The sequence below is a fragment of the Gracilinanus agilis genome, chromosome 1, assembly GCF_016433145.1.
Source record: "Gracilinanus agilis isolate LMUSP501 chromosome 1, AgileGrace, whole genome shotgun sequence".
NCBI lineage: Eukaryota > Metazoa > Chordata > Mammalia > Didelphimorphia > Didelphidae > Gracilinanus > Gracilinanus agilis.
The window spans coordinates 223428502-223455000 of record NC_058130.1 but is presented as its reverse complement, the minus strand read 5'-3'; the positions used below and the strand labels follow the sequence as shown (position 1 = coordinate 223455000).

Genomic DNA, 26499 nt, shown 5'->3' with positions numbered 1-26499 from the left:
TGCAAGATGGATCACGGCAAGAATGGCAATATCGATCAATCTCATTTCCCCCAGCGCTGTGCAGAGACAGGGTGGAGGGTTTGTAGGGCACAGCCAAAGATCAAGTGTAGAAAGAATCAGAGGTTTGGTTATAATTATTCAGCATAGATTTATTCAATTTATAGAAGTCAGTGACCATTTTTCCCCAACCATTGACTTTTTCCATGTTCTTTGTGGCTTACCTTTTTTCTTTTTTTTTTTTTAAAGGCTAGAAAATAGATTTCTTATAAGCTTATGCAAAGAACCCATCATCATGTATAAATCCAATACTGTCAGGTTAAAATCTTGCTTTAGATATTTAAGAAAGCTGCAGATCATGTTGGCTAAACAATGAGGAGACCATGATGCTTTTAATGTTGGATATGCACTAAATAAATGTTAAATCATAACGGAATGATTTGCTCAAGACAGATGGAAACTATGGCAGAAGTAATGGGTTTTGAAATAACCATTTTCAGAGAACTTGCAGTTAACCAAGATTAAAACATCTAACAAACTTCTCTTCTCTACTCCAAAGCCCAAAAAACAAACAAACAAAAATCCACCAACAAAAATGTTCCTCATCTCGGAGATCCTACTAGCTTGATATAAGGAACAGAGAAGTTCCTCGCGTTACTAAGCAGTAGGACTTCTTGCTACACCATCTTATGGGACTCTGGGAAAGCCACATCACAGAGGTCAGCAGCAAACCTGCTGCAGCCCATTCCTCTGGCTTTCTAAGCTTGTGGCCCCATCGGCACATTTGGAAACAAAATACAGATAAATCAGAAAAAATGCTTATACACCAGGTTCTCAAGTCAGCTTCTGGGGATGTGGGATGGGAAGGCTTGATAACACTGAGAACTTCAGGCAGATGCCATGAGACACAGGTCATGTCTACCCCAGGCTCCCTCGTTGGGTCCTTCTTTTCCCATGTTTGCAATATCACAGGCATGGGGGCATATACAAAAACAAAACAAAAACAAAAACGAAAAACAAACCACCAGTCCAAATCTATGCTAAATGGGATCCATGAACTAAGAACCAGATACCGTTCACTTCTTCAGAATAGGAGGTGGGGGAGCTTTCACTAATGGTGTTTCTAGCATTTTCACGGGTAGTGCAATGCTTCTCTCAACATTAACCAGGGCCCCCCACCCTAGTAAATGCCCCATAATCCAAGTATGTCTGCAGATACACACTCATGAAATTGATAACCAAATGACTCTCTCTCTCTCTCTCTCTCTGACCCCCTGAAACACAGAAACCAACTGGCAAACCAAGTGGCTACGCTCCTCTGGACCCTTTAGAAATATAGCGCCGACCTCAAGAGGAAGGCAGCCTAGATCTAACACTTGCCACTGGGAGAAGGTCTACAAGGAAACCTGGACTCAAAGCAAACTGGGCCCGCTCAGCAGTCACTGGGACTTTGGTTCTTGGACACTTGGAAGATGCCGTCTTTCCCCAGTTGCATTTTAAGAGTGAGCCTACATCTACATGAAATTAGCTTTGCTTTAGTTTGCAAAATTGTTGGTTGGTTTGGTATTGTGGGTGGTTAGCTTATCAGTTCGCCAGTGTTCACATTTACACGAAACCCCATTATCTGGGATTCTGAAAGCTCCAGGATGAGCGGTGACTTTGATCCGCTACTTGTTATTGATTTCTCCCCAAGAAAGACTCAGCCAGGGAATAATATCTGTAATAGAGATTCTTATTCTCTGGAACTTTGTAAAAGCCTTTCACCAGAGGTGTCTTCCAGTGTAACTTGGCGGAGCAGTTGGGATCTGGAAATAAGGATAACAAACCCGTAACTATGAACTCGATGCTTTCCCAAAGTCAATGTCAACATATGCAATGTTAGCAACTAAGTCATTAGGAGAACAAAATGATTCAGTAAACGGTTGTTTTCGAATTGGCCAAACAAAACATAGCTCACGGGATAGATGTAAGCACAGTGGAAAGGGCTTATTGTCTTGTTCAGGGAGGCTTCTTTGTTGAAAAAAACTTTATCCTTTAATAATAAAGCATTTCCTTACCACCCCACCAGGGAAATGATCTAAATGACTTTTAATTCTACATCCTCAGACCCTTCCCCCTTATTCTGAACTATTGCATATTTATCTACACTAGAGAGGACCAGGTGATGGGTTTAAGCAGTCATTGACCAACCAAGGTGTCCTAGGCCTCCCTCATTCCAAATCCCATTTACTGATAGCATGGAAACCAAAGGCTCATGACAGAGATCAGTTTGGCAGAGGTCCTGTCCATACTGGGGCAGAGGAAGAGGGAGCCCACACCTCATAAAAGCTAATCTGCAATCCCGTTTACTTTTGACCTCCTGCCCAACTAATCTGTGACATCTCACTCAAAGGTAAAAAGAGAAAACCATCTAAATAAAATCTAGGGATCAATACCATGCTCAGTGTATAGTCACCAAAGAACCCTAACCATCGGCTCATTTGACCTATCGTGATCAGGCTGAATTATGGAATCGGTACATGATATATAAAGGATGGAAATGTACTTGACATGTATAAACAGGCTCATGAATGTATTTTTTTAAAAAAAAGAAGCACATAGCCATGTTTGGAAATTAAACGTGGAGATGAGAATTCCTCTCTGGATTGCTACAGAAAAAGAATGCCATTCCGGAAAAGGAAAATGGCCATGACCATTCTCTTGAAAGATTGTTTGGCATCAGCTAGGCTAACCCATTCTTGCCATGAGAACAGAGCAAGGCTTTAAGCCTACTGACAAGGTCAAACCATGTCTGAGGGGAGGAAATGGTGGCCTTGATGTGAGCAAGCTCTCCAGGGCATTCCCTGTGCTGACCCCTGGGGCACACAGGTGGACAGAGTGGAAGGGGGAAATCTGAGCCAGGCTGAATATCCACAAAATCTGGAAGAGATTATTATTTTCAACTGGCTGGCCTCTCTCAAAAGGGGAATCAGCAGACATGGCTGAGGGTAAAAGGAGAAATTCTGGGGAGTTGCCTATATAGGCAGGGACCATTGGTGATCTGGAATAGTCCCAAGAGAACAGGATTCTCGAACTAAACTAAAAACTGACTAAATTCAGGTGACTTTTATTATTTTAACTAATGGATGAGGTTGGGTGGGGAAGAGAAAAAATGTAAGCATTGCATGCAAACTAGCTGCAAGTGATGTCAATTTTAGCTTTTGTCTTTTTAAAAAGAGCAAGCAGCTTAAACGGTGCCGTTTATCCCCAATGAAGCTGTTCCCCGGGACTGTACACATGTAAGCTTCCTGCCATAGCATCACATTTTGATACTTACAGTCCCACCATTTAGCACAACTGCCATCTCAGTGGGCTGATAAACATTGCTTCTAAATGGAGCACTGGGTCGGTTTGCCAGACTACCATTTCGAAATCCTGCAGTTCGGAGAGCTGAAAGGGGGAGAGAAAAGAAGGGGAGATATGATTTTTTTTTGGGTGGTTGTTTTCCTCCTGATGCATCAACACCCTGCTCCTGCCCCCACGCCGCACCCTCCCCTCATCACATGCCAGGCTAAAAACAAAAATCACAAAGGAGCTTTGTTCCCAGCTAGTCAGGCATTTGTGGGGTTTGGAAAGTTTGTCCCGAAGTTAGTAAACTGCCTGGCATTTGTGGGAGGGAAGGTTGAACTCCCAGTCCTTGCTACTTGCTGACAAGTTTGCTCAGTTATGATTCTTCCATGCCAAGATGATAATAGGTCTCTTCCAGGATGACAAAAGATACTGTGTCTATTCAGGAGGCATTTTAGTACCTACTATGTGCCAGTCACTCTCTTAGAAGCTGAGGATGAAAAGACCAAAGAACTCTAAAGTCTCTGTCTTGAAGGAATTTACAACCTCCTATAGGAGCTTATGCTCTACAGTTGTTGCCATCACCCTGGTATTGTTGACCGAGTGCTGGGCTTGGAGTCAGGAAGACCTGTGGTCAGTACAGACCTTAAGTTCTTGGAGAGGACTGGTTTGGGTCCTTGTACACAATAGGCACTAGTTTTTTTAAATCCTTACCTTTCTGTAGTAGACTCAATACAATGTATTGGTCCCAAGGCTGAAGAGAGCTAAGAGTTAGGCAATGGGGGTTGTGTCTTGCTACAAAGTATCTGAGGCCAAATTTGAACCCACAATTTCCTGTCTCTAGACCTGGGTCTAATAGGCACTAATTTAATGCCCATTGGATTAGATAGGATTGAAATCCTTACGGATACTATCTATGTGATCTTGGGCCAAATCACCGAGCCTTTGATCTCAGTTTCTTCATCTGTAAAATGTAGAAACAGCAGCGATTCCCAACATTATCCTCATTTAGTAGTTGCTTTGCTAAGGAAATGATCGCTTAAATAGGGGGCCTATGAGACAGCCAGAGAACCCAGGAGCAAGCTCCCGGTCATAATGAATTATGAGCAGTTATTTCTACCAACACCTAAATCATTCCTAGAAACAACCTGAACGGCAAGGAGAAAAGACTTCGGTTTGGATCAAGGAGCTGTGACTAGCCCAAGAAATATTTGGTGAAACCAACTTTTCCTAAGCATTTGCTGAGAACCCAATTATGGAGTCAGCAATAATAACACCTCTGGAGGTAGAGAACCAGACTAAGGGTATCACTCAAGCCAGAGAAACATTTGGAAATGTTGTCATTTCCAATGCTCTTCCCATGGAAAATCTTATCATTCTCACTTCATCAGTCATAACCCGGGTCTCATGCTCAAGTGAGAGTGAGAAGGCCAAATGGTAAAACTCACAAGCCTTACTTTTGTTTCTTAAACCAGAGAATTGGGGCAACCGATTATTTAGGGAACCAGAACTTCAGAATTACTTCCACTTATCTTAAAAACAAAAAAGAAGAAACGAACCCTTACCTTTGGTCTTAGAATCAATACTAAGTATCAGTTCCAAGGCAGAAGAGCAGTGAGGGCTAGGCAATAGGGGTTAAGTGACTTGTCCAGGGTCACACAGCTAGGTAGTGTCTGAGGCCAGATTCAAACCCAGGAACTCTGGTCTCCAGGCCTGATGCTCTATCCCCTGAGCCACTTAAGCTGTCCTCTCCATTTATCTTAATCAGAAAAGAGACTCAGATCTTTGCTCTGTTTACTGATTGATTGATCAGAGAAGTGGTTCCAGCAGGCCCCAAAACTAGGAAAACCTGGTAAAGTCACCAAACCTCTAAGTGTTCAAGGCCATGTAAGATGAATGCCCTCACTTGAAAACTTCCTACCTGCGGGAAGCAGGGCAGGAAGTCCTCTAAATTGTTGAAATCACAGTCATTCCTATGCCCGTCCCCAGAGCCTAGCACAATAGTTTTCATTTAGTAAATTCTTTAAGAACTGCTGAATTGAAATTGTTCCCAGGGTCTTGGTGCACCTGCCACTACTGTCCAGGTGGCTCCAAAATGCCAACCCTTCCAGAACTGGAATGCCCAGTGCTGAAGCCCAGCTGGATTGCTTTGCCTAAAATAATAACAAAGTGAAGCCTTTTGCTCCAGATGCATCTGAAGAACAAGGCCCAGAGTTTGTTTCCAACTTGCTGAGTAACCAAAGCTCCAAGGAATGAATTAGCCAAGGGACTGAGTAGCAGAGATGAGCCAAACCCTTGGCTTCCTCCATAGTGAGAGATAGGAATAATGGTATTGCAGACGTGGAAGGTCATTAAGACTGAACCTCTCACTACAGAGAAGAAAAGTGAAGCCCACAGAGGTGACATGATGCTGAGGGGCCTGCAGAGCTCCCAAGTGAAGCCTGAGCCAGATTCAAACATTACTGGTAAATACTGAACAAAATTAAATAAAAATATGATGTAGATCATGTGAATTCTGTGGTTTTCTTAGTCAATGGGGCCTGTGGGGGATCTGTTTTTGTTGACAATGTGTTGACAACACTCATGTATATCTCATCCATGACAGAAGGATGCAGCCCTTGAGAACAACTGTCAGATTTCTGGGCATTCACTTCAGGGAATTCACTGAGGTAGCAGGGGTGGAAAGGATAGACTAGTGATAAAAACAGCTAGCATTTACATAGCACTTTATGTGTTATCTTACTTGATCCTTACAACAACTGTGAGGAAGGTGTTATTCTCATTTGACAGATGAGGAAACCGAGGCAAAAAAAGGTTAAATGACTTACCGAGGGCCAATAGCTAACAAATTCCTGAGTAGGACTTGAACTTGAGGGTCTTCTTGACTTCCACGTCCCATCTATCTAACACACTATCTGGCTCCTTAGTATAAACATAAACTTTTTTTTTTTAAATAGAAGAGATATAAGAGGTAGGCAACTGGTGTTAAGTGACCTATGGCCCAATGAGATCTTCATATTCTAATCCTCAAATCTCCCTAGCCTCTGGTCAACTGATAGTCATGTAACTTAATATTTGAGCCCTATACCAATATTCCTCTGAGTTAGACACTAAAGTTATTATTATCCTCATTTTACAGATGGGGAAACTGAGGTCTATAGTGGTGAAATGGCTCACCTAGAGTCCTACAGCTAGTCAGTATTAGGAGGTATTTTAACCCAGGACTTCTTTACTCCAAGGACAATACTCTATCCACTATGCCCCCTTATTAAAAAAAGTACTCTCTTGAAAAAGCACCCCGTCTCATTCCTCTGAAAGGTGAATGTTTAACACATCTCTAAGGCTTTCCAAGTTGTGATTCTAGGTGCTAGATTTTTCAACGCATTTTAATTTCTTATCACTTCTGTCATGCTGGCACTGATATTAATAAGCAGAAGACTGAGCAAGGTCTCTCTCAGGGAAAAAGGAAGGAGACCCAGGCTACTGTGATGAGCTTTGTCCCCAAAGCCTAGCCAGGGGGTTAGGATTTACTCAGGAATACACTCTTTGCCCCAGGAACCTCTCCACCACAATATTTAAGTGTCAAACGAAGAGGGAAGGTGATGAGTGAGGGCAAGTAGTCCTCTATCACTTGCATCATTTCAGTGAAAAGCAAGAAGAATGAAACTGAAGACGCCTAGGTTTAATCAGACAATCCTTGCGGAGCCTGCCAGTCAGTGGGGTAGCAAAGGGTCCACACTCAAGAGGTCTTGGGCCCTGGCTCCCTGAAATTCAAGACTCCTGGGGTGTATGCCAAGAATTCTAACAGCTGGCTTCATTTGTGGCTAGAGGACAAGTGCCGAGGACCCTGGCCCAGGCCAGATAAGGTTTCTGTTTCCTGGATTTATTATGCTTTGCTGGGGGAGTCTGCTCTGCTACAGAGGTCAAGATACAACTTTGGGTGACCTTTTGAATCCCCCTCTCACCCCGCCCCCCAAGCAAGTCAACTTTGCACACAGCCAACTGGTAGTCATTGGTACTAGGTACTAATACAGAAGATCCAGGGAGGATGTTTTTTTTTTTTTTTTTTTTTTTTTTTTAAACAGAGGATAAAAGTCCAATCCCGTCAGTTCTTGAATACAACCAAGGGAAGGGACTAACACATACTGAGACATTCCCTCTATTACTGCCCCATCTGTCTTGAATGGCTTGGCCCCAAAGGCTATGGATACTGGAGGAGAATGGGCTATACGTGTAAATCGGAATCATAGGCTTCTGGCGTAGCCGCTTGAGAATAGATTTTAGACATCATGTCGGTTTTTTACAGTGGAAATCTAAGGCTCAGATGTGGTATGACTGCTCACGGAGACATAATGAGGGAATTAGTAGCAGATCGGGTCTTCCATGGCCCCGAGAGCATGAAGGCACTGAGTCTGAAGTATCAGGACTCAAGCAGCAAGAGCAGGATGAGCAACGCAGAACTGGCGCTGCGGGGATCTACGCCTCAGCTCTCAGAGTACATAAAAGAGAGAAAAGACATTTTCTCAGTGTGACTGTCTCAATTGCTGGCTGGGGATCTTTAGCTCTTCCTATTCTGCTTTAACTAATAATATACCAATGCCATGACAGCTAGTAGTCTTGGAGAGATACACTAAGTGACTGCCAACTGTGAGTAAGGTAGGATTCAAACCCAGGCCTTCCTGACTCCTAACCTAACTCTCTGTCCGAAATACAAGCTGCCTCTTACGTAGCAATGGCAGGTCCTATTTAGGGAATGCTTTTAGGTTTGCAGAGCAAGTACCTTCTATATATTCTTTCATTTGATTCTCCCAACAACCCTGAGAAACAGGGGCTGGCTATTTAGTACCTAGTGACACAGCAGATAAGAGTGCTGGGTCTAGAGTGGGGAAGATCCCAGTTCAAATCTGGGTACAGATACTTCCTAGCTATGGGACCCCAGGCAAACCATGTAACCCTGTTTTCCTTAGTTTCTTCACCTGCCAAATGAGCTGGAGAAGGAAATGGCAAACCATTCCGGGATCTTTGCCAAGAAGACCTCAAACAGGGTCATAAACAGTTGAACGTGATTGAAACAATTGAACCACAACAAAAGGTGGGGGTTCAGGCAGGTTAGATGATTTTCACGAGGTCCCCTAATTTCTGAGTCAAGAAAGGATTTGTCTTAACTTGCCTTAATAACTTATCCTGTGTTCCAGACTCCAAGCCTAGTGCAAGAGCTGCTCTCTCTGTCGACTCTGCCGCCCTGAGCTCAGAGATTCCAGGGAAGACATTCTCATTCTCAAGTGCATTGAACAATGTGCTAGACTGGTGAGGAATGATGGCGGGAGCCCCGCTGTCTCCTACAAGTCTAGTCCCATATCTGACTAGATGTGCAGCTGGCCACATTGCTCCCCAGGGCTCACCAAGCAAACCCACCAGTGTGGGCTCTGCCATCGGGAAGAACAAATGATCACCGAGGGGTTGGCTCAGCATCGGGCCCCCCGCAAATGGTAGCACAGAACACCTATGGGATCCTGGGGTTCCCAGGAAGCAATTCCCAGGTAATATACATGGAATATCAAGCCAGTAAGGATTTAAGGTCTATCAGCAGTTTGGATTTACAGGTCAAGGGACTTCTGTTTTATGGGGTTCAGACCACTAGAAAAATGCACTTTTACTTAACTGAGGGACTTGGAACCACTTCAGACTGGTCCGATAAGTAAGTAAGTGGGGTATTAAGGGAGCAGGGCCTAGCTCTTCATTGTCCAGTTGGCGGATGCCTACGGAAGCTTTAGACAAAGTTTGGTTCGGGTTACCTGCGTTGTGTTCATCCATAGAGAAAGCTTTGTTTTCCATGTAGCTCCGGGGAAGCTGGACATCCTCTTCAAACGCCGTCTCTCGCATCCTGGGCTGCGTCGTGTCAAAGTAGTTGGGTGTACTCTCTTGTTGTGACGGGAGGATGGAGCAGTGTACCTCGGGAATAGCGTGGAAGATGACGAATACCCACCCGCTGGATACCAAGGCGATAGCCAGGGTGGGGTCGCTCCACACATCCCCTCTCCTTAGTTCTGCATTGCCAAAAAGGTACATGGTCATCCAGGCCACCCAGATCAGGATGGAGAGGAAGGTGGTGAGGATGAGGCACACGCCGTTCTTCTTCCACTTCTTAAATTTCCCACAGAGGGTGAAGAGGGACAACCCCAGGGTCACCACCAGCAGGACCATGTCATAAATTAAGGCCAATGCAAAATCCATGGGTTCATAGCTGCAAGCTAGCTTCTTATCCCGGACCACGTTTAAGACTAGCCACTCTGTGGCAATAATGACCTGGACCAGCATCAGGCAGATGGCCATCCCAGTGAGGTGCCAGCCCGAGGGGCTTTTCCCATGGCGGACCAGCCTCCGGACCCTCCACGCTTGGCTGAGCAAGCATGAGAAGCACAGGGCAAAGAGCACCCCCCACAGGAACCTACGCGCTGAGCAGATAGTCTCATCCTCTCGGATGATGAAAGCAAACGTCAGTCCAAACAAGCCCAGGGTCCCCAGGAGGAACAGGAAGTTCAGGCCCAGGGGCCCCTTCTTCTCTTTGTCCTTGATGAAGGGCAATCTCACCAGGAGGATGAGTATCAGCAGCAGTGTGATCAGGGCCCCGGCCCCCGCCACTGCCTCCACCACGATTCCCCAAATGGCATCCAGGTCGCACAGGGACACGTACTGAGGGAGGAGATCAAGCCCGCAGCCTCGAGAGGTGCTGGCGTTCTCTGAGGAGCCATAGCCAATCACAAAGAAGAGGAGAAATGAGAGGGCCAGGTGGGTTCTCATTTTTCTCTCTGAAATGGCATAGAAAAACAAACAAACAAACACACACACACACGTACACCATTAAAAGACCCCATCGTGTAAATGTAAAAGCTATTTTTTAAATAGTACCATTTTAAAGGGAGAGAGGGCTTTCTGCTTATTCCAAACTTTCCTTGCTCTTTCAGGGAGGCCTCCCACAAGGAGCCCTGGAGCTCTGCTAGAGCTTAAAATTTATTTTATTAAACATCATTTTCAAATGCTCTCCCCACGGCGGACTTATTGAATCTCTGATTTGCCAGAGTCCACGGTTATATCGAGCTACCTACCACAGCTGCTCCAATCCTTGCCTGCCCTCCAGCTACCCAAATAGCTTCAGTCCCAGGAGCTTCCATAAGTAAATGCAGTATTGACCACTTTCTTTGTCTCTACAGTCGCCCTGAGCCATCTCTCAACCAATGAGCCTCAAACTCGAGTCACCTCAGAAGGGCCATAAGGGTCTATGAATTATTTATGCTGTATAGATAAAAGATGCATTGACCTATAGGTTGGTTCCCCCCCAATACCCAGTGGGACTGGGAAAGAGAGTACAGTGTGGGCATGAGGATAACAGCTGATAAACAACCCTCAGCTCTATCGGCTGGATTATAAACCACTGCAGAAAATGGGACCATAAAGACGGGCTGGAAAGACAGCACAGGCTGCAGGGCTGGCTTTGGGAGCCAAGAAGGAGGGTCAAGCTCTACCTTGGATACATACTGTGCTAGCTGTGTGACCCCGAGTAATTTATTTAACTTCTCAGGGCTCCTGGACATCTCATTAAACCCTAATGGAATGGTACTGGGGTAAAGAGTTTCCAAATAAGGTGTTTGCTCCCAAAGATGAAATCACAGATTCAGCAAAAAACCAAACCAGCCTCCCAGATCCCTCCCTCTCAAACCTGAGTTCCCCACTGTTAACATTTGGGATTCAGAGGATGGTAAGAAGTGCAAAACATCCTAAGAGTTGTGTAGCCCTTACCCTGAAGGGGGGCAGGGTGGTTCAAGGGAAAGAGTCGTGGGTCTGGAATCAAGGGATCTGGATTCCAATCCCATCTCTGTGATGCTTCCCAGGCATTCGACCTTGAGGAAGTACTCAATAATACCCTGGCCTCAGTTTCCCCCTGTGTAAAATGAGGGAGTTGGGCTACATGGTTCTGGGGTTTCCCCTAGCTCTAGGTATGCTCCCGTGATCTTTTCCCATGTCTTCTGCTAACTAAGGTGAAAGAAGGATCCTGCCTGAGGAAATCCTATGAGAATTTTCAGTTGGTTCTCAAAAGTCACCAGATTCATAGTTCTTATAACCTCTATGGCACACAATTCTTATAACCTCTATGGTACAGTGCCGGGCATATTGCAAATGACTGGTCAATTCTGCTATAGAGTTTAATTTATAAACAGAAAAGGACCAGGGACTCTGAGGGGACGTTCCCTCAAGAAGGAAAGCTATCATGCAGGAAGAGAGTGAGGTATATTAGACCTTGGAACAAAAGCTCTTCTGGATGGAAAGATTGAATCCCCTGCTCCCCCCAATTGGGTGACGCATTGGGAGACTAGTTTCAGGAACCTGTCCAAGATTATGCAAAAAGGGTCAGAACTAAGATATGAGCCCAGGTCTTTCCTGTCGGAGAGGAGACAAAGTAGCTAGAACACTAGGAGTCAGGAAAACTTGAGTTCAAATCTTGCCTAGACACAATGAGCTGTTGGCCCTGGGCAAGTCACTTATCTTGTTTGCCTCAGTTTTCTCATCTATAAAATGAGGATAATAATAGCACCTACTTCCCAGGGTTGTTGAAAGGCTCAAATAAGATAATAATTGTGAAGGGCTTAGCACATTTACTGTGTGACCATGAACAAGGTCACTTTCCCAATCTAGGTCCCTCTTTTCTGTGTAAAAAGATGAGATGATCTCTAAGGTCCTTTTCTGCTCTAACATTTCCCAAATCTGTAAGAGGACCATAAGTGCATGTGGTAATCATCGCTCTTAGTTGACTTTTCAAGATCAATCATCTTTTTTGCTCACCTTGAAATTGTTGACTTTATGCTTCTTTCTCTGCTCCTGCCCATCTACCTTCACCAACTCTGAGTTCTTCCACTGGCTATAAAGTATTTGGTTAAAATGAAGAAGACATAGAAGGCCTGAGGAAGGCAAAAACCCCAAGGAGGATCCACCATATTTACAAACCTGGTTATTGTTCAGAGAATATCAATTCAACCTAGAGGAAGCCTGGAAGCTTCACAGGCCAAACTCTATTACGCAGAAACACTCCTGACAAAACTAATCCTGTAGCTTTGCTGGATGAGCCATTCTGGAGGAGAGTGGAAACAACACTGATCTAGAACCAAAATATCTGAGTTCCTAATTCTGCCACTTATTCCCTGGATGTCTTACCCTTCAGTGACCCTTTTTGGGGTTTTCTTGGTAAAGATGCAACAGTGCTTTTCCATTTCATTCTCCAGATCATTTTACAGCTGAGGAAACTGAGGCAAATAGGATGAGGTGATTTGCCTAAGGTCACATAGCTAGTAGGTATCTAAGGCTGGATTTGAACTCAAGTCTTTTTGACTTTAGGCCTGATGCTCCATCAACTGCACGTCTAGCCACGCCTTTAAGACCCTGGCCAAAACTCTTGATTTCTCTGGATCCCAGGTGCCTAGATGAGCTAAAATTGCCTTCCAGATGCATCCAAATGTATGACTCTTGAATATAATACTTTTGCTCCAGTTACATCAAATTTTGATCTGATATACTATTATATTAAACAAATACTTTCTCTGGAGATAATTCCTCTGACAGTCATTTTCTAAAAAAGAGCTTGAGAGTTCACCATTTGTACTATGGGAAGAGCGATTAGAGGAGTTGTGACTCAGTCCTTCACTTTTATTTTGCCTAGCTCTCAAGAACTAATTTCCTTTCAACTCTCCCTCCTCACTGCAAACATTTTACCTGCCAAACAAGCCATTCAAAGCCAACCACTCTCGGTCCAAGAAAACTGTGCACGAAAGATCCAAGAGATGGGAGGAAAGCAGGAGAGGTAAAGGCTAGCCATGCTTGACCTTACTGATTACCTTAACTGGGTTCCCTTCTTTATACTTGAACAGGGTGGATATCAACTGTTTCTAGGTCCAACTAAAATGAGAATTTCATTTTAAACAACGGACTCATTTGGACAAAATTTCATTATATCAAATCAATACAGTTATGCTTCTGGGATGTGGCAAAAAGAAATTATTCTACCCCTTAAAAAAGCCCAAAAGCCCTAGTGGAGTGTTTTGAGTTATTAGAACTTAACAAGATCATTAAAAAAGCAAAAGATTTACTTAAAAGCAAGGGCCTAAAGAGCATAACAACTAAAGTTAGGTTTAATGCAAAAACAGGTAGCCCAAACTTTTCAGAAAAGTTGGAAAGACTAGTTAAGTAGATGATGTACACAGACTGTGGGTTTTGTTGTTGTTCAATCATGCCCAACTCTTTATGATCCAATTTGGGATTTTCTGAGCAGAGATACTGGAGTGGTTTGCCATTGTCTTCTTTAGTTCAAATCATAGGTGAGGAACTGAGGTCAAAAGGGTTAAGTGAGTTGCCCAAGGTCACCTAACTAATGAGTTTCTGAGGCCAAATTTGAACTCGGGAAGAAAGTTTTCCTTACTCCAGGGCCTGGGCCTCTGTGACACTTAGCTGCCCTATATATAAATATAAGTTACTATTATTATTACCGTTTTACAGATGAGGGAACTGAGGCTCAGAGGCATAAAGTCACATAGTGGGTAAGTCCCTGAGGCAGAATTTACTCTTAAGTTTTTCATATTCCAGGTCCAACCCTCATGCTTCCCCTTTCCCATATCTTTCAGCATTTCTTCTTCAATTCCGTTGGCTCCTGGAATCAAACTCAGGAGCAGCATAAATCCTGACCTTGGGCTGACACAGGCATCTAAGCAACTCCAAAGTGACAGACAGCTCAATGGGAAGAGACCAAGAATCAAAAAACATGGATTTATGCCGTATTCTCCAACCGTGGCAATCAGCAAATATTCCTCCCATTCCCTTTCTTACAACTAAGTCAAGGCTGGTTTGAGGGAAGTATATATACACCAGGCACTTTCCCCAGAAGCCTCCCTTTAAAAACGACTGTGCAATTATAGGTAGGACCAGTTACCGCCAGATTCAGCTGTTTCTTGAAGCTTCTGTGTGTTCCCCATATAGGGCATAGCTGTGTCTACTCTGGACAGTGACTCATCCTCCTTAAAAAAAAAATAAGTTTCTCTCTTTCTCTCCCCACTCCCCCATCCGTATCTCCCCTCAAAACTCTTACCTTCTGTCTTGGAAACAATACCAAGTCTTGGTTTCAAGGCAGAAGAATGAGAAGGACTAGGCAATCGGGATTGAGTGACTTGCCCAGGGTCACACAGCTAGGAATTGTCTGAGACCAGATCTGAACCAAGGAGCTCCCACTTCTACACCCGACTCTCTATCCACTGAACAACCTTGTTGCCCTGGCAGTATCATTTTTCCTTAGAGGTGGTGTGGCACTGTGAGCAGAGATTTAGTGTCAGGACTCCAAAGAGGCAGGCTCAGGTGCTGCTTCTGACATGGGCCGATGGTGCCCCAACCCCAGAAAAAGTTTCTTTATTTCTTAGCGTCCCAGGTAATGAATTAAGTCTATTCATTGCAGAGCGCACACTGAGCTCCTATGGTATAGTAAGTGGAAGAGGGAGTTTGCTCACTAGGATTTTTGTATACTAATGAAATCACAGGCCTGGAAGAGTCCAGATGGGGAGCTGGAGTGATAACCGCCTCCTCATATGCTGGCGAGGGCGGCTAATTGGCATGGTGGATAGAGTGCTGGACCTGGAGGCAGGAAGACTTGAGTTCAAGTTCAAATCTGCCCTCAGACACATTGGGCGAGTCATTTAAGCTTCTGTCTACCTTAGTTTCCTCATCTATAAAATGAAATAAGAATAGCACCAACCACCCCCACTCCAGGGTTGTTGGGTGGATAAAAATGAGATCCTATACTATGATTCTGGGCTAAGATGTGCCTGAGAAATTCCCCCCAGCTGCTGCGACTCAGAGCATTTGGCACCTGTTGGTCCACATTCTCCCCTCCTCTGGTTTCAAAGCTCACCCTCTCTTCTGGCATTCCAGTTAGCCACTGAGCTAAATGAACATCTCTATCAGACCTCCCAGGTTATTTGGAGACAGGAGTGTCCTGCCAAGTGGCTTTGCTCTCTGCCTGTCTCAGACCAACCACAGAAACTTCCTCATTTCTGGAACTTTCCTAAATAGGGTCCAAAACTATATTTATCATGCCCCTAGGGCTTCCCTCTTCCACCAAGATCCCTCAAGTCCAGCCAAGAATAGCCCTTCAAATGGCCCATAACAAAGGCCATTTGAGTCAGGCTGGAGGGAAGAGGTACTTAGTAAATTGAGTTGCAAAGAGTGGTGGGAAAGGCCAAAAAAAGGACACAGCCCAAGAAAGGTTAAGGAGCTCACTCTACATACCTAGAAAATACGTAGGTACAGGTGGAGCTTTAATATCTAAGACCCCAAGATCCATTCCACAATCAGGAGTAAGGCTGGGGGTAGAAAGAGACCCCTAAGCTGCAGCATACATTTTGTAAACTGAAGGGGGTTGTTGAAGCTCCCCCAGGCTTTGTACCATCCCTAACCAAGCTATCCTAAATGATGGACTCATAGGTATACAAGAGTTAAAAATTAGAAGGGAGACTTAAGAGGGATTATCTAATGGGAGACCCTCATTTTAAAGAGGAAATGAATTTTTTAAAAGGCAGCTAGCTGACTTAGAGGACAGGACATTGTGGGGCCTAGAGTCAAGAAGACTTGAGTTTAAATCTGGTCCCACACACTTAATAGCTGTGTGACCCTAGGCAAGTCACTTAAATCTGTTTGCCTCAGTTTCCTCATTTGTAATAAAGGGTTGGAGAAGGAAATGGCGAACCACTCGAGTACCTTTGCCAAGAAAACTCCAAATGGGGTTATTAAGAGTGGGACAAGAAAAGAACAATAAGTTTTAAGAAAGATTAAAGTGGCTTGTTTGAAGCTACACAAAGTAGTTGAATAAGTGAGTTAATAAACATTTATTAGGCACCTATTATATACTAGTTCTGTGTTAAACACTAGAGATAGAAAGAAAGGCTTAAGATACTCTCCTTTCTCAAGGAGGTCACGATAGAATTGAGGAGACAATGTCCACACAACTGTGTAGAAACAAAACTATATACATAAGATAAATTAGATATAATCCACCAAAAGGAAAGCAATATCATTAAGGGGAATTCAGAAAGGCTTCCTGCACCCAAATCCTGTTTTCACTACACCACGATGCCACCAGGGGCAGCCAATTCCCTGGACTGCTGCTCCTAAGAGAAGTGCCCAATGCCCACTCTGGGGCACTCAGCAGCCAGGTGGCAGTGGCCAGAACATCTAACTTAGAAGCAGGGAGACAGGAGTTCAAATTTTGCCTTTAGTTCCTTACTAATTGCATGACTAAGTCACTTAACCTGTTTGCCTCAGTTTCCTCAACTGTAAAAAGGAGATAACAATAGCTTCTACTTCCTGGGCTTGCTGCAAGAATCAAAGGAGATAATTATTGTAATAACTGCCCAGTGCCTGGCAGAGTAAGCACTAGCTCTAATGCTTGATGATGATGATGATGATGATGATGATGAGTGGTGGACCTGCTGCCATCATAGACACAAGAACCTCCCAAGCTCACTCTCAGCCCCAGGAAATACATTTAATCAAAGTAAACAAAACAATGTCCTATAGACAAAATGCTACAAAGTAAATCTGTCATTTACCTTGTATCCTTTTCCTATCATTCTGGCAAAAGTAAAAAAGAACAAGATAAAAGTCTGTTAATAATACAGTTACTTGTCTACAACCATAAGTATAAAAGTTGGATGAGGCAGGAAGTTGCAACTGTTGATTAATTTTTAAAAGTTATTTGTTGTTTTGGTTTATCCATAATAATAACATATTTATGGGTACAGTTGGAAATCACTTTCACCTACATCAGCTCGTTTGATCCTCACCAAAAATGGACAGTAGGTAGTATGTTATCCCCATTTTAGACATGAAGAAAGTGAAGTTCAGGAGGTCAGAGGGCTAGGAGGTATTGGAGCACAAAACATGGAACAGGATCTAAAGAACAGTGACTCGAGAGTCAGAGAACCCAGGCCATTCTGGACCTCAGGTGGTTTCTCTGTAAAATAGGGATCACTGGGTCATAGATGGAGATGGAAGGGATCTTGGAGACCATCTGGTACCAATCCTTCATTTTATAGATGGGGAAACTGAGACCCAGAAGTGAAGGTACTTGCTCACAGTCACATACATGACCACGAAGGAGGTTTGAATGTTGGGGCTAGGTGGCCCAGTGGACAGAATGCTAGGCCTTGAGTCAGGAACTCAACTTCATGAGTCCAAATTTAGCTTCGGACACTCACTTGCTATGTGACTTTGGACAAGATACTTAACCCTGTCTCAGTTTCCTCATCTGTCAAATGAGCCGGAGAAGGAAAAGTCGAACCACTTTAGTATTGCTGCCCAGAAAACTCCAAATGGGGTCATGGAGTGTTAGACAATGAAAAATGACTTAATGTACACATTTGAATCCAGGTTCTCTTATTTCAATTCTTTCTTTCTTTATTTTTTAATACCTTGCTGCTTTGGTTCTGAGTCATAGGATCTGGGTTCAAATACCATCTCTGTTGCTTACTATCTGTGTGATAGTCATTTAACTTCCCTTGGACTCACTTTCATCTCTAAAGTCCTTTCCAGCTCTAAGTCTATGGTACTATGTCTTGTGACCCCAAATCTCATGCCCTTTCCACTACACTAAGAAGTTCACATTTTTTTGTCCCCATTAGCTGAGTTGCAGAGCTGCTCTAGGTCAGAAGTCTAATTCTGTAAAGACGTCCTGTGTTTAATTATTTTTTTAAAACCCTTACCTTCTGTCTTATAATCAATACTGCGTATTAGTTCCAAGGCAGAAGAGAAGTAAATACCTGGGGTCAGATTTGAACCCATCACCTCACATCTCTAATCCTGTGTTTAATTCTTTTTTTTTAAACTCCCACCTTCTGTCTTATAATCAATTCTGTGTATTGGTTCCAAGGCAGAAGAGAGGTAAAGTATCCGGGGCCAGATTTGAACCCACCACCTAACATCTCTAATCCCGACTCTCAATTCACTGAGCCACATAACTAGAATTAAACTCTGAGGTTTAATTCTGGACCTCATACTAACCAATAAGGGAAGGCTGGTGACATGCTTCCCATTTTGCAGATGAAGAAACTGTGGCCAAGAGATGAAGTGACTTGTTCCAGGTGCCAGAGCCAGCATCATTGGCAGAACCAGTACTAGAATCTAAGTAGTGGACTAATGGACTTGGGAGTCCCCAAAGATCTAAGTTCCACCCCTGCTTTGGACATGTAATCGCTCTGTGATGTTGGGCAAATCATCTCTGAGAGCCTCAGGGTCTTCATCCATAAAATAGGGACAGTAAGAGGGCTGTCTGTGAGGCTCAAATCAGATAACAATGTATGTGAAACATTCTGCACATTTCGAAGTGCTCCGCAAATGATAGTTATTATTAATGTACAGAACAACCAAATTCTATAGTATCATGACTAATAATCATAACAGCCACCCACCCATGAAACAGTCTTGAAGATCAAGGTTGGAAAATCAAGTCAGGAGACAGTGTAAATTACAGCTTCCTCTGGCCCGGGTCTCCCGTGGAAGACCCATCCTGCCAAAAGGGACATTTGAATTACCTGAAACGGGGGAAGGAGGCAAGGGTCCCTCCCCCAACCCCTACCTCTTCTAAATCCCCACATTCATGGGATGAGGAGGGTTTTGGAGTTAGCCCAACGGCAGCCCATTATAGGGGGTGATGGAAAAAATACAAAGCAGTAAAACCGAGTATTCTGACACAGCTTCAAGAAGTGTAATCCATTAATATGGAAAACCAGGCTAATATATTCATTACCTTTGGTATGACCTAAACTCCTAGACACTGGAACTGAGCTGAGGCTGTTTCAAGCATCCTGATTTAAACATACACACTGGAAAGGAAGGTCCACAATTAAGCGATAGGTCACGCACGAGAGAACTCAATTTTCTTGTAAGCTGTGGTTCAGTGAGCTTGAAAGAAATGCAGTAAACAATCCTTCAGAAGAGGGCTCCTTTAACTGCCCTGTGGAGACACCCAAATGATGCCTCTGAGCACGATGGATGGCTTCAGGACAACAACCTTTGTTGCCTGCTGGCTCTGCAAATGCTACCAGTTCTGAGGTTCTGTCATTTCCATTTTCTCTGTGTGTGTCTCTCTCCACCTCCCCCCTCCCCATACACACATAGTATATTTCATTCATGTCATGTAACCCTCATGTGACTGAGCTCTTCTAGACTGGCCAGTTACCATGGTGATGGTGTTACATGGATAACCCATCGGGCTGTCAGTCCATCTCTTGTTTCCAATCTTTCGTCTTATTATGAAGCAAAAGAGGGACCACAAAGAGAAATAGAAGATCCCTTTAAGGCAAGGGGGTTCTTAACCTGGGAATTGTGAACTTGAAAAACAAATGTGTTTTTAGCTGTATTTCAATATCGCCGGCTTCCTTTGTAATCCTGTGTATTCTGTGAATTTAAAAAACACTCTTCTAAGAAGGGGTCTATGGGCTTTACCAGGCTACCAGAGGGGGTCCAGGACACAAAAAGAGATGAACACCCCCAGATTTAGGAGAACTAGAATGACTAATACACAGTCTCAGCAGAAAGGAAATAAGATAATTTTCCGTTGGGGAATCTCTAGAACACTGAAAATAAGGATGGGCAGGCACCGATGGGGTACCTTTGGCTTTGCTGAAGTATCAACATTGGTGGTGGTGATGGGAGCTCCTCGAGGAGGATGAGGAATATTTATTAAGTAACTATGTGCCAGGGACTGTGCTCAGCCCAGATAAACTAAAAGCTCCATAGCATTTCCAGGGATAACAATCCTATGAAGCACATCTATTATTTTATCCCCATTTTACAGAGGGAGAAATTGAAACTATTATTGAGTAAATTGCCCAAGGTTCCTAAACAAATGCGGACACACCAGGATTCAAACTCAGCTTTTCTAACTCCAATGTTCTTTTAGGGTGGTATAGTGAGAAGAGCTTGGATCTAGAGTCAGAAGACCTGAGTTCAAATACTATCTCCGATGCTTACTACCTGTTTGAGCACCTGGAACATGTCATAATTCCCCAAGGTTTTAATTTTATTCCTTCTAAAAGAACTGTAGAGGCAGCTGTGGTTCAGTGGTTAAGAACACTGAGCCTGGAGTCGAGAAGATGCGAGTTAAAATTCAGTCACATACTTCCTAGCTGTGTGACCTTGGGCAAGTCACTTAACTCCTGTCCGCAGAGGCAGCTAGATGGCTTGGTGGATAGAATGCTAGTCTGGAGTCAGGAAGACCTGAGTTCAAATCCAGCCTTAGAAACTAGCTGTGTGATCCTGGGCAAGTCATTTAACCTGACTGCCTGACAAAAAGAACTACTGGAAAAGGAAATAGCAAACCATCCTTGTCAAGAAAACCCCATGGATAGTTTTGGGGCACGGGATCACAAAAAGTTGGAAATGACTGACCAATAACAACAAAATAAGAACAAGATGTTTCTGAATTTTTTTTTTTTAGCTTGGACTTTATAAACTTAGCATACCAAGGTCTTCAAAGCTCTCTTCACCCTGAAGACACAGCTATGTCTATATCTATATAGATACATAGAATGCTAGGATGACATGTGATATCACTTCTTCATGCCTCTAGCATAGGGGCTCTTAACCTGTGGTTCATGAAAGGTTCTTTGATAGATTTTAGGGGGTCCATAAATTTGGAAAGGGAAAAAATTACATCTTTATTTTCCCTAACCTCTAACTGAAATTGTGCATTTTTTTCAATTATTTAGAAATGCTATTCTAACAAAGGGTCCTGTGTGTTTTACTAACTGCCAAAGGGGTCTATGGCACAAAAAAAAGACTTAAGAACAAGACCTTGATCTAGATCAAACCACCCAGAATAATAGTAACAGAAATCAGAACCTAGCTTTCTCTTAAGAAACAAGTATTAGAGGCAGATTAAATGTCTATATACTAGGCTCCCTTTTCTCTCAGTAGTAAAATTGGCTCAAGCTAATGAAGTGCTGTCTACAGAGAGGCTTTCCCCCCAAGGAGGCTGATGAATTCTTCACCTGGAGCAAAACAGCCACAGTTCCCAGCTCACCCATGTGTCCTTCTGGGACCAAGAATTTATGTTCCAATTTAGAAAAAGACCCATTTTTTTTTTTAACCCTTACCTTTTGTCTTGGAGCCAATACTGTGTATTGGCTCCAAGGCAGAAGAGTGGTAAGGGCTAAGCAATGGGGGTCAAGTGACTTGCCCAGGGTCACATAGGTAGGAAGTGTCTGAAGCCAGATTTTAACTTAGGACCTCCCATCTCTAGGCCTGGCTCTCAATCCACTGAGCTACCCAGCTGACCCCCCCCCCCCCCACATTTTTTTTTAAAGAGGAGAGAAGCCACAATTTTAACAGAATGGAAAAGTGAGGTTCTAGTCCCGTTGTTAAGCTTCAACTATTTAACAATAAGAGATAATCATTCTCTAAATCTCTAGAGTGCTTAAAAGGTTTCAAAGTTCTACCATATTGATCAATCAGTATGGGAAGGCTGGTATCATTAGATAGGAAGATTCTTGAAGTCCAGGACTGTCTTTTGCTTTTTTTTTTTTTTTTTTTTTGTATCCAGGGTGTCAGTACCTGGCATGTTTACTTAATAAATATTTATTGATTACTGGCTGCTAGGAAACTGAAGTCTTAGAGACTACCCGTCTCAGAGCTAGTCAATGAATGAACACAAATGCTAAAATCTAAGTCTGTGGATTCTTAGTTCAGTGGTAAGTCTTATACAATTCAGACTTGACTGGCTCAGTCTCATTCAAAAAAGGAATATTTTAGGCCTTGACTAAAAGCCTAGAGGAAGTTAGATGGCTCCCTGGATAGAGTACTGGGCCTAGAGTTAGGAAGAACTAAATTCAATTCCAGCCTCAGGCACTTAATGGCTGTGCAACTCTGGGCAAGTTACTTAATCTCAGTTTGCCTTAATCTACAGGAGAAGGAAATGGCAAATCACTTCAGTATTCTGACCAAGAAAATCCCTGGCTAGTATTGGTATGCTATGGTCTACTGGAATCACAAATAGTTGGACATAATTGAACAACAAACAACAAAAATCTTTTATTCCATATTTGTTAAGGGCTTACTATATGTCAAGTACTGGCCTTGGAGTCAGAGAGTGGAGTTTTGAATCCTAAGACACTAGCTGTATGACCTTGGGCAAGTCACTTACATTCTCTCGGTTCAGTTTCCTCATCTATAAAATGCTCTCCAAGGTCCTTTCAAAGCTCCACATCTATAATCCTTCAGGCTAGGTGCTAGAGACACAATAAAGTAAAAAACACAATAAAGACAAAAACAATACTCTGGTTTTCAGGTAGGGTCCTGAATTCCTTCAAGTCCCATCTTCTGTAAGAAGTCTTTCGTGGATCCCCTCTTGGTGCTAGTGCCTTCCCTCGGAGATCATCTCCATTTTATCCTCTACTGTACGTAGCAAGCGTGCACAAAGCTGTTTGCAGGTTGTCTCCCCCATTATACTGAACTCCAGGAGAGCAGAGGCTATCTTGCCTTCTCTGTATCCCCAGCACTTAGCACAGTCCCTGGCATATTAATGGATGTTTACTAAATGCTTGTTGATTTTACTTGGCTGAACTCTTCAGCAAGGACTGGTAAGCTACCCTACCCAGCCACCCCCAAACACCAGCTCTCCTGAGATAGAACAAAGAGTTAAGATGGAGCTCTCCTCTGGAGTGCCCAGTGTTTTCATTTATCACATCAGTCCTGTGGTTTTAGCCTTTACTTGTCAGTGTTGATAACAGTCAGCAAAAGACTTTAGGGCACAAATAGCTGAGCTGAATCATCGGGAGAATTAGTTACACCCTTTCCTACCATTCATTTCTTAGCTTCCTCACCACCAATTTATCTGCAACAAGAGGCAATGCCTAACCTACACAAACTGCTAGATTTAGCACCAAAGAAATCCCTTTCGGTATGTAAATACAGTTGTGAGAATGTAGCCATGAATATGCAAAACAGCCTCAAGCCTGTAAATAAAAGCAATCATTTAAATGCAAATGATATTCCAGACCCTTCCATTCAGGGCTGGCTGGTTTCCCTAGGTTGTGATAGAGAAAATTCTAACCAATTTGGAACTGCAGTTATGAAATCAGATAGTTCTGGGAGGAGACACTAATTTGTTCAAAATAATAAGGCTGAACGCGGTAGCTGGGGCCAGGCCATCTATAAGATTCAAGGAGCACGCTTTGGGAAGGGCAAGAATCACAGACTGGAGTCTGAGGCTCTCAAAGCATTGGGGCTTAATATATCTTTGTCTGGACATCACCCATTAGTGCCAACCGAGCACCTCCTCAGAGGACGGAGGTTTAAGCCCATTAATTTTGCATCCGGACACCAAAGCGATTGGCACGGATTGGTGAGGAGCCAGTGGCGCTAGTCTGTACATAGCCAGTATCTGATACCTCTCTCAGTTCCCTGCTACAGCTACCCTGGGTTGCTTTGAAGTAAATTAGAGTCCCTGATTTGAAGTAAATCAGACTCAGCAGAGGGAGGAACATGGGGACAAAGTGCAGAAAACACACCCTCCTTTTATGTAATAATAGCCTGCCTTGGGATGGAAAATTCCTCACAATCTTTAGCATGTAGTTTTTGAAACACTTTTTAACATCTGCGCCTCAAAGTGCTGATATTTCTTTCTGTGCCCTCCCCCTCCCCCTTACTTCCCCTCTCAGTGCTGTCCTACTCTTCCGCCTGGGCATCCAGCATTCCATCTGGCCCTAGTACACAGTATCATCCCTTCTGACTTAAGCCCCAGAGCAATGAATAGGGAGGAAGAACAATTTGCACAGTGGTTCGAATACAAAATTGGTCAGGGATTGTTGACTCAATAATGAGAAACTCAAATTTGCATGTCACTCAGCATACAATTTGACTACCTCCAGGTAAAATACAGAGAATCCTCCTCCCTAATTCTCCATTTTTAAAATTCCCTTCAGACTCCTTAGTGCTCCCCTCCCCTCATGGGTCAAGTTCAGTTGCTCATGGACCAGGAAGCTTAAGTGATTTGCCCAGGGTCACACAGCCAGTGTCTTAGGAAGGTCTTTTCTAGCTCTCTCCACTATTCCTTACAGTCTGTCCAATAAATATTTATTGAAGGGAAGCACTTCTTAGGTAGGGAGATGATTAGAATTCACATATATGGCTTTCTCTTCTTATTTCTGTGCCCCTCTCTAGGTAATCCAAGGATTGAGTGAGAACTACCATGCCTCTTCTGTCCCAAAGCACTAAGTGTGAACTCATTTAGTATTATGAAAATAGGATGGAATTTGGAGTCCCAGGGACATGGGATCAAACCCTGGCTCAGCTACTCAGTATTTTGGTGACCTTGGGCATCATTTAAACTTCTCAAGAGCCTCAAGGCTTCTAAATGATGAGATTGGACTGACTAGCATATGATCTCTAAGATCTCAAATAGAAAAACAAGCTCCTATGAGTAACAGACCTGGTACTTTGTTCTGGTCAAACGATATTCAGAATTTTGTGCTCTGTGGCAGGAAGGCAAATTTCCTCTTGGTTTCAGAGATAATCATCTCTGGGGATTCTCCCAGACCTCCAGTCCAGATCTGAGACTAGATGCAAATCGCAATCAGACAATATTTGTTGGTCAATTCTGTGTTTATCCTTTTCCCTCAGAGGAGCCAGCTCCCCAAAGAGATGGTGAGGAGATGGCTACATGGAGGAATCAAAGGACCTTACCACTTTGGGATCCATCCAAAGAGAAATCTCTGCTATACTGACAGGTTCCCTTAAGAAGCAGTTAAGGGAACTTTAAGGAGCTGGAGTGAGGAGGAGGGAAGTTGCATTGGACTCTTCCACCAGCCCAAGCCTAGGGAACTGAACAAGGACACAGTTGACTTGGGAGGGGTTGGTGGGGGTCCCTAGGGTCAACAATCCAACAAAAGAGCAGGGTTTTTTGAGGAGCTCAGAGGTTGAGTAGAACTGCCCCTACTCCCCCATAGAGATCTCGACCTTTCTCCAAGGCAGGCAAACATTTCCCAGCCAAAGTATTCTTCAACCAGATGTACTATTGTATTCAATGACCTCCACTCAGCTCGGGCTCTTTCTCTCACTCTCTCCCTACTCTCCCCCATTCAACTAATCATTCTCTTCCTTAGGTTATCAGGAGAGGAGGAAAGGGAAAAAAAAAAAAGGCTGAAAAAACAGTCCCACATATCTGAGTTCTAACCTTCTCCCTCTTTCGAACCCCAAGTCCTGCTGGGCTCTGGCAACCTGCCACCAACCTTCCTCCCTCCCACCCCCACCCCCCAAGGCCCAGGGTTGTAGGCTGCAGTCTCCTTATAAGCTCCTTCCTCAGTGCTCTCCTAGACATATCCCCCAAGGTGCTCTTTTAATCACGACAGTCCGAAAGCCTCCAGTTCTGCTTCTCTCCCTTTCTTCTCCAATTCTGCGTTAGTCCATTTCCAGTCCCAATTTCCAGCTGTTCTATGGCCTCAGACTTGTCTCCAGTCCGCAGTGCCTCCCTCCTGGACAGTGCGGAGCACGTCCCGCAACAACCTTTCTTCTGCAGGTGCGGGCCAAGCACTGGTTTCCAGTGAGGGTCAGGGGCTGCCTCTTTTTCTGAAGGCCAAGGAGAGGCTACCCGATTGTCCTCCTCCTAGACCTTCAAGGAACTGAACCCCGCTCTAATTCCTCTACGGGAGCACCCTTGCCCTTTATGCCCAGACCCTCCCCCGCCTTTCCAAACATGATCACCCCCAAGCCTGGTCCCGCTCCGCCCTCTGCGGCTCCTCTCCCTCCTCTCCGGACGCTGCCGCACTGGGGCCTCCTCCCTGCTCCCCAATAATCATGCTCGCACCCCAGCTTTGCTCACCCAGTCCCTGCGGCGGGCTAGATGAACAGGGAGACAAACACCCTTCAGCATGGGAGACGCTGCACACAGCTCTTACCGCCGGTTAAAAGTTTGTCTGGGGCCTGGAGAGTCCTCTTCCCCTCGAACCCCCATCCTCCTGCCTGGGCTGAGCCCCCTCTAGGTAGCCGCGAGGCACTTACCCGCACCGGCGGCCCCACAGCCGGACGGACTCTCCCGCTTCTTTCGCAGCCGCCACCGAAGTCACATTTCTGCAGAGCGGTACCCCGTTCCCC

General features: G+C 44.1%; 1 protein-coding gene across 1 annotated transcript; it reads right to left on the bottom strand.

Annotated features, from left to right (window-relative positions):
- Positions 1–1733: 1733 nt before the first annotated feature.
- On the bottom strand, positions 1734–26461 carry GPRC5B (G protein-coupled receptor class C group 5 member B). Its single transcript, XM_044660367.1, has 4 exons — positions 26407–26461; positions 9120–10133; positions 3314–3426; positions 1734–1802 (listed from the first exon to the last, which is right to left on the bottom strand). The coding sequence occupies exons 2-4, from the start codon at positions 10123–10125 to the stop codon at positions 1758–1760; spliced, it is 1164 nt and encodes a 387-aa protein (XP_044516302.1). The 5' UTR covers positions 10126–10133; positions 26407–26461; the 3' UTR covers positions 1734–1757.
- Positions 26462–26499: the final 38 nt, after the last annotated feature.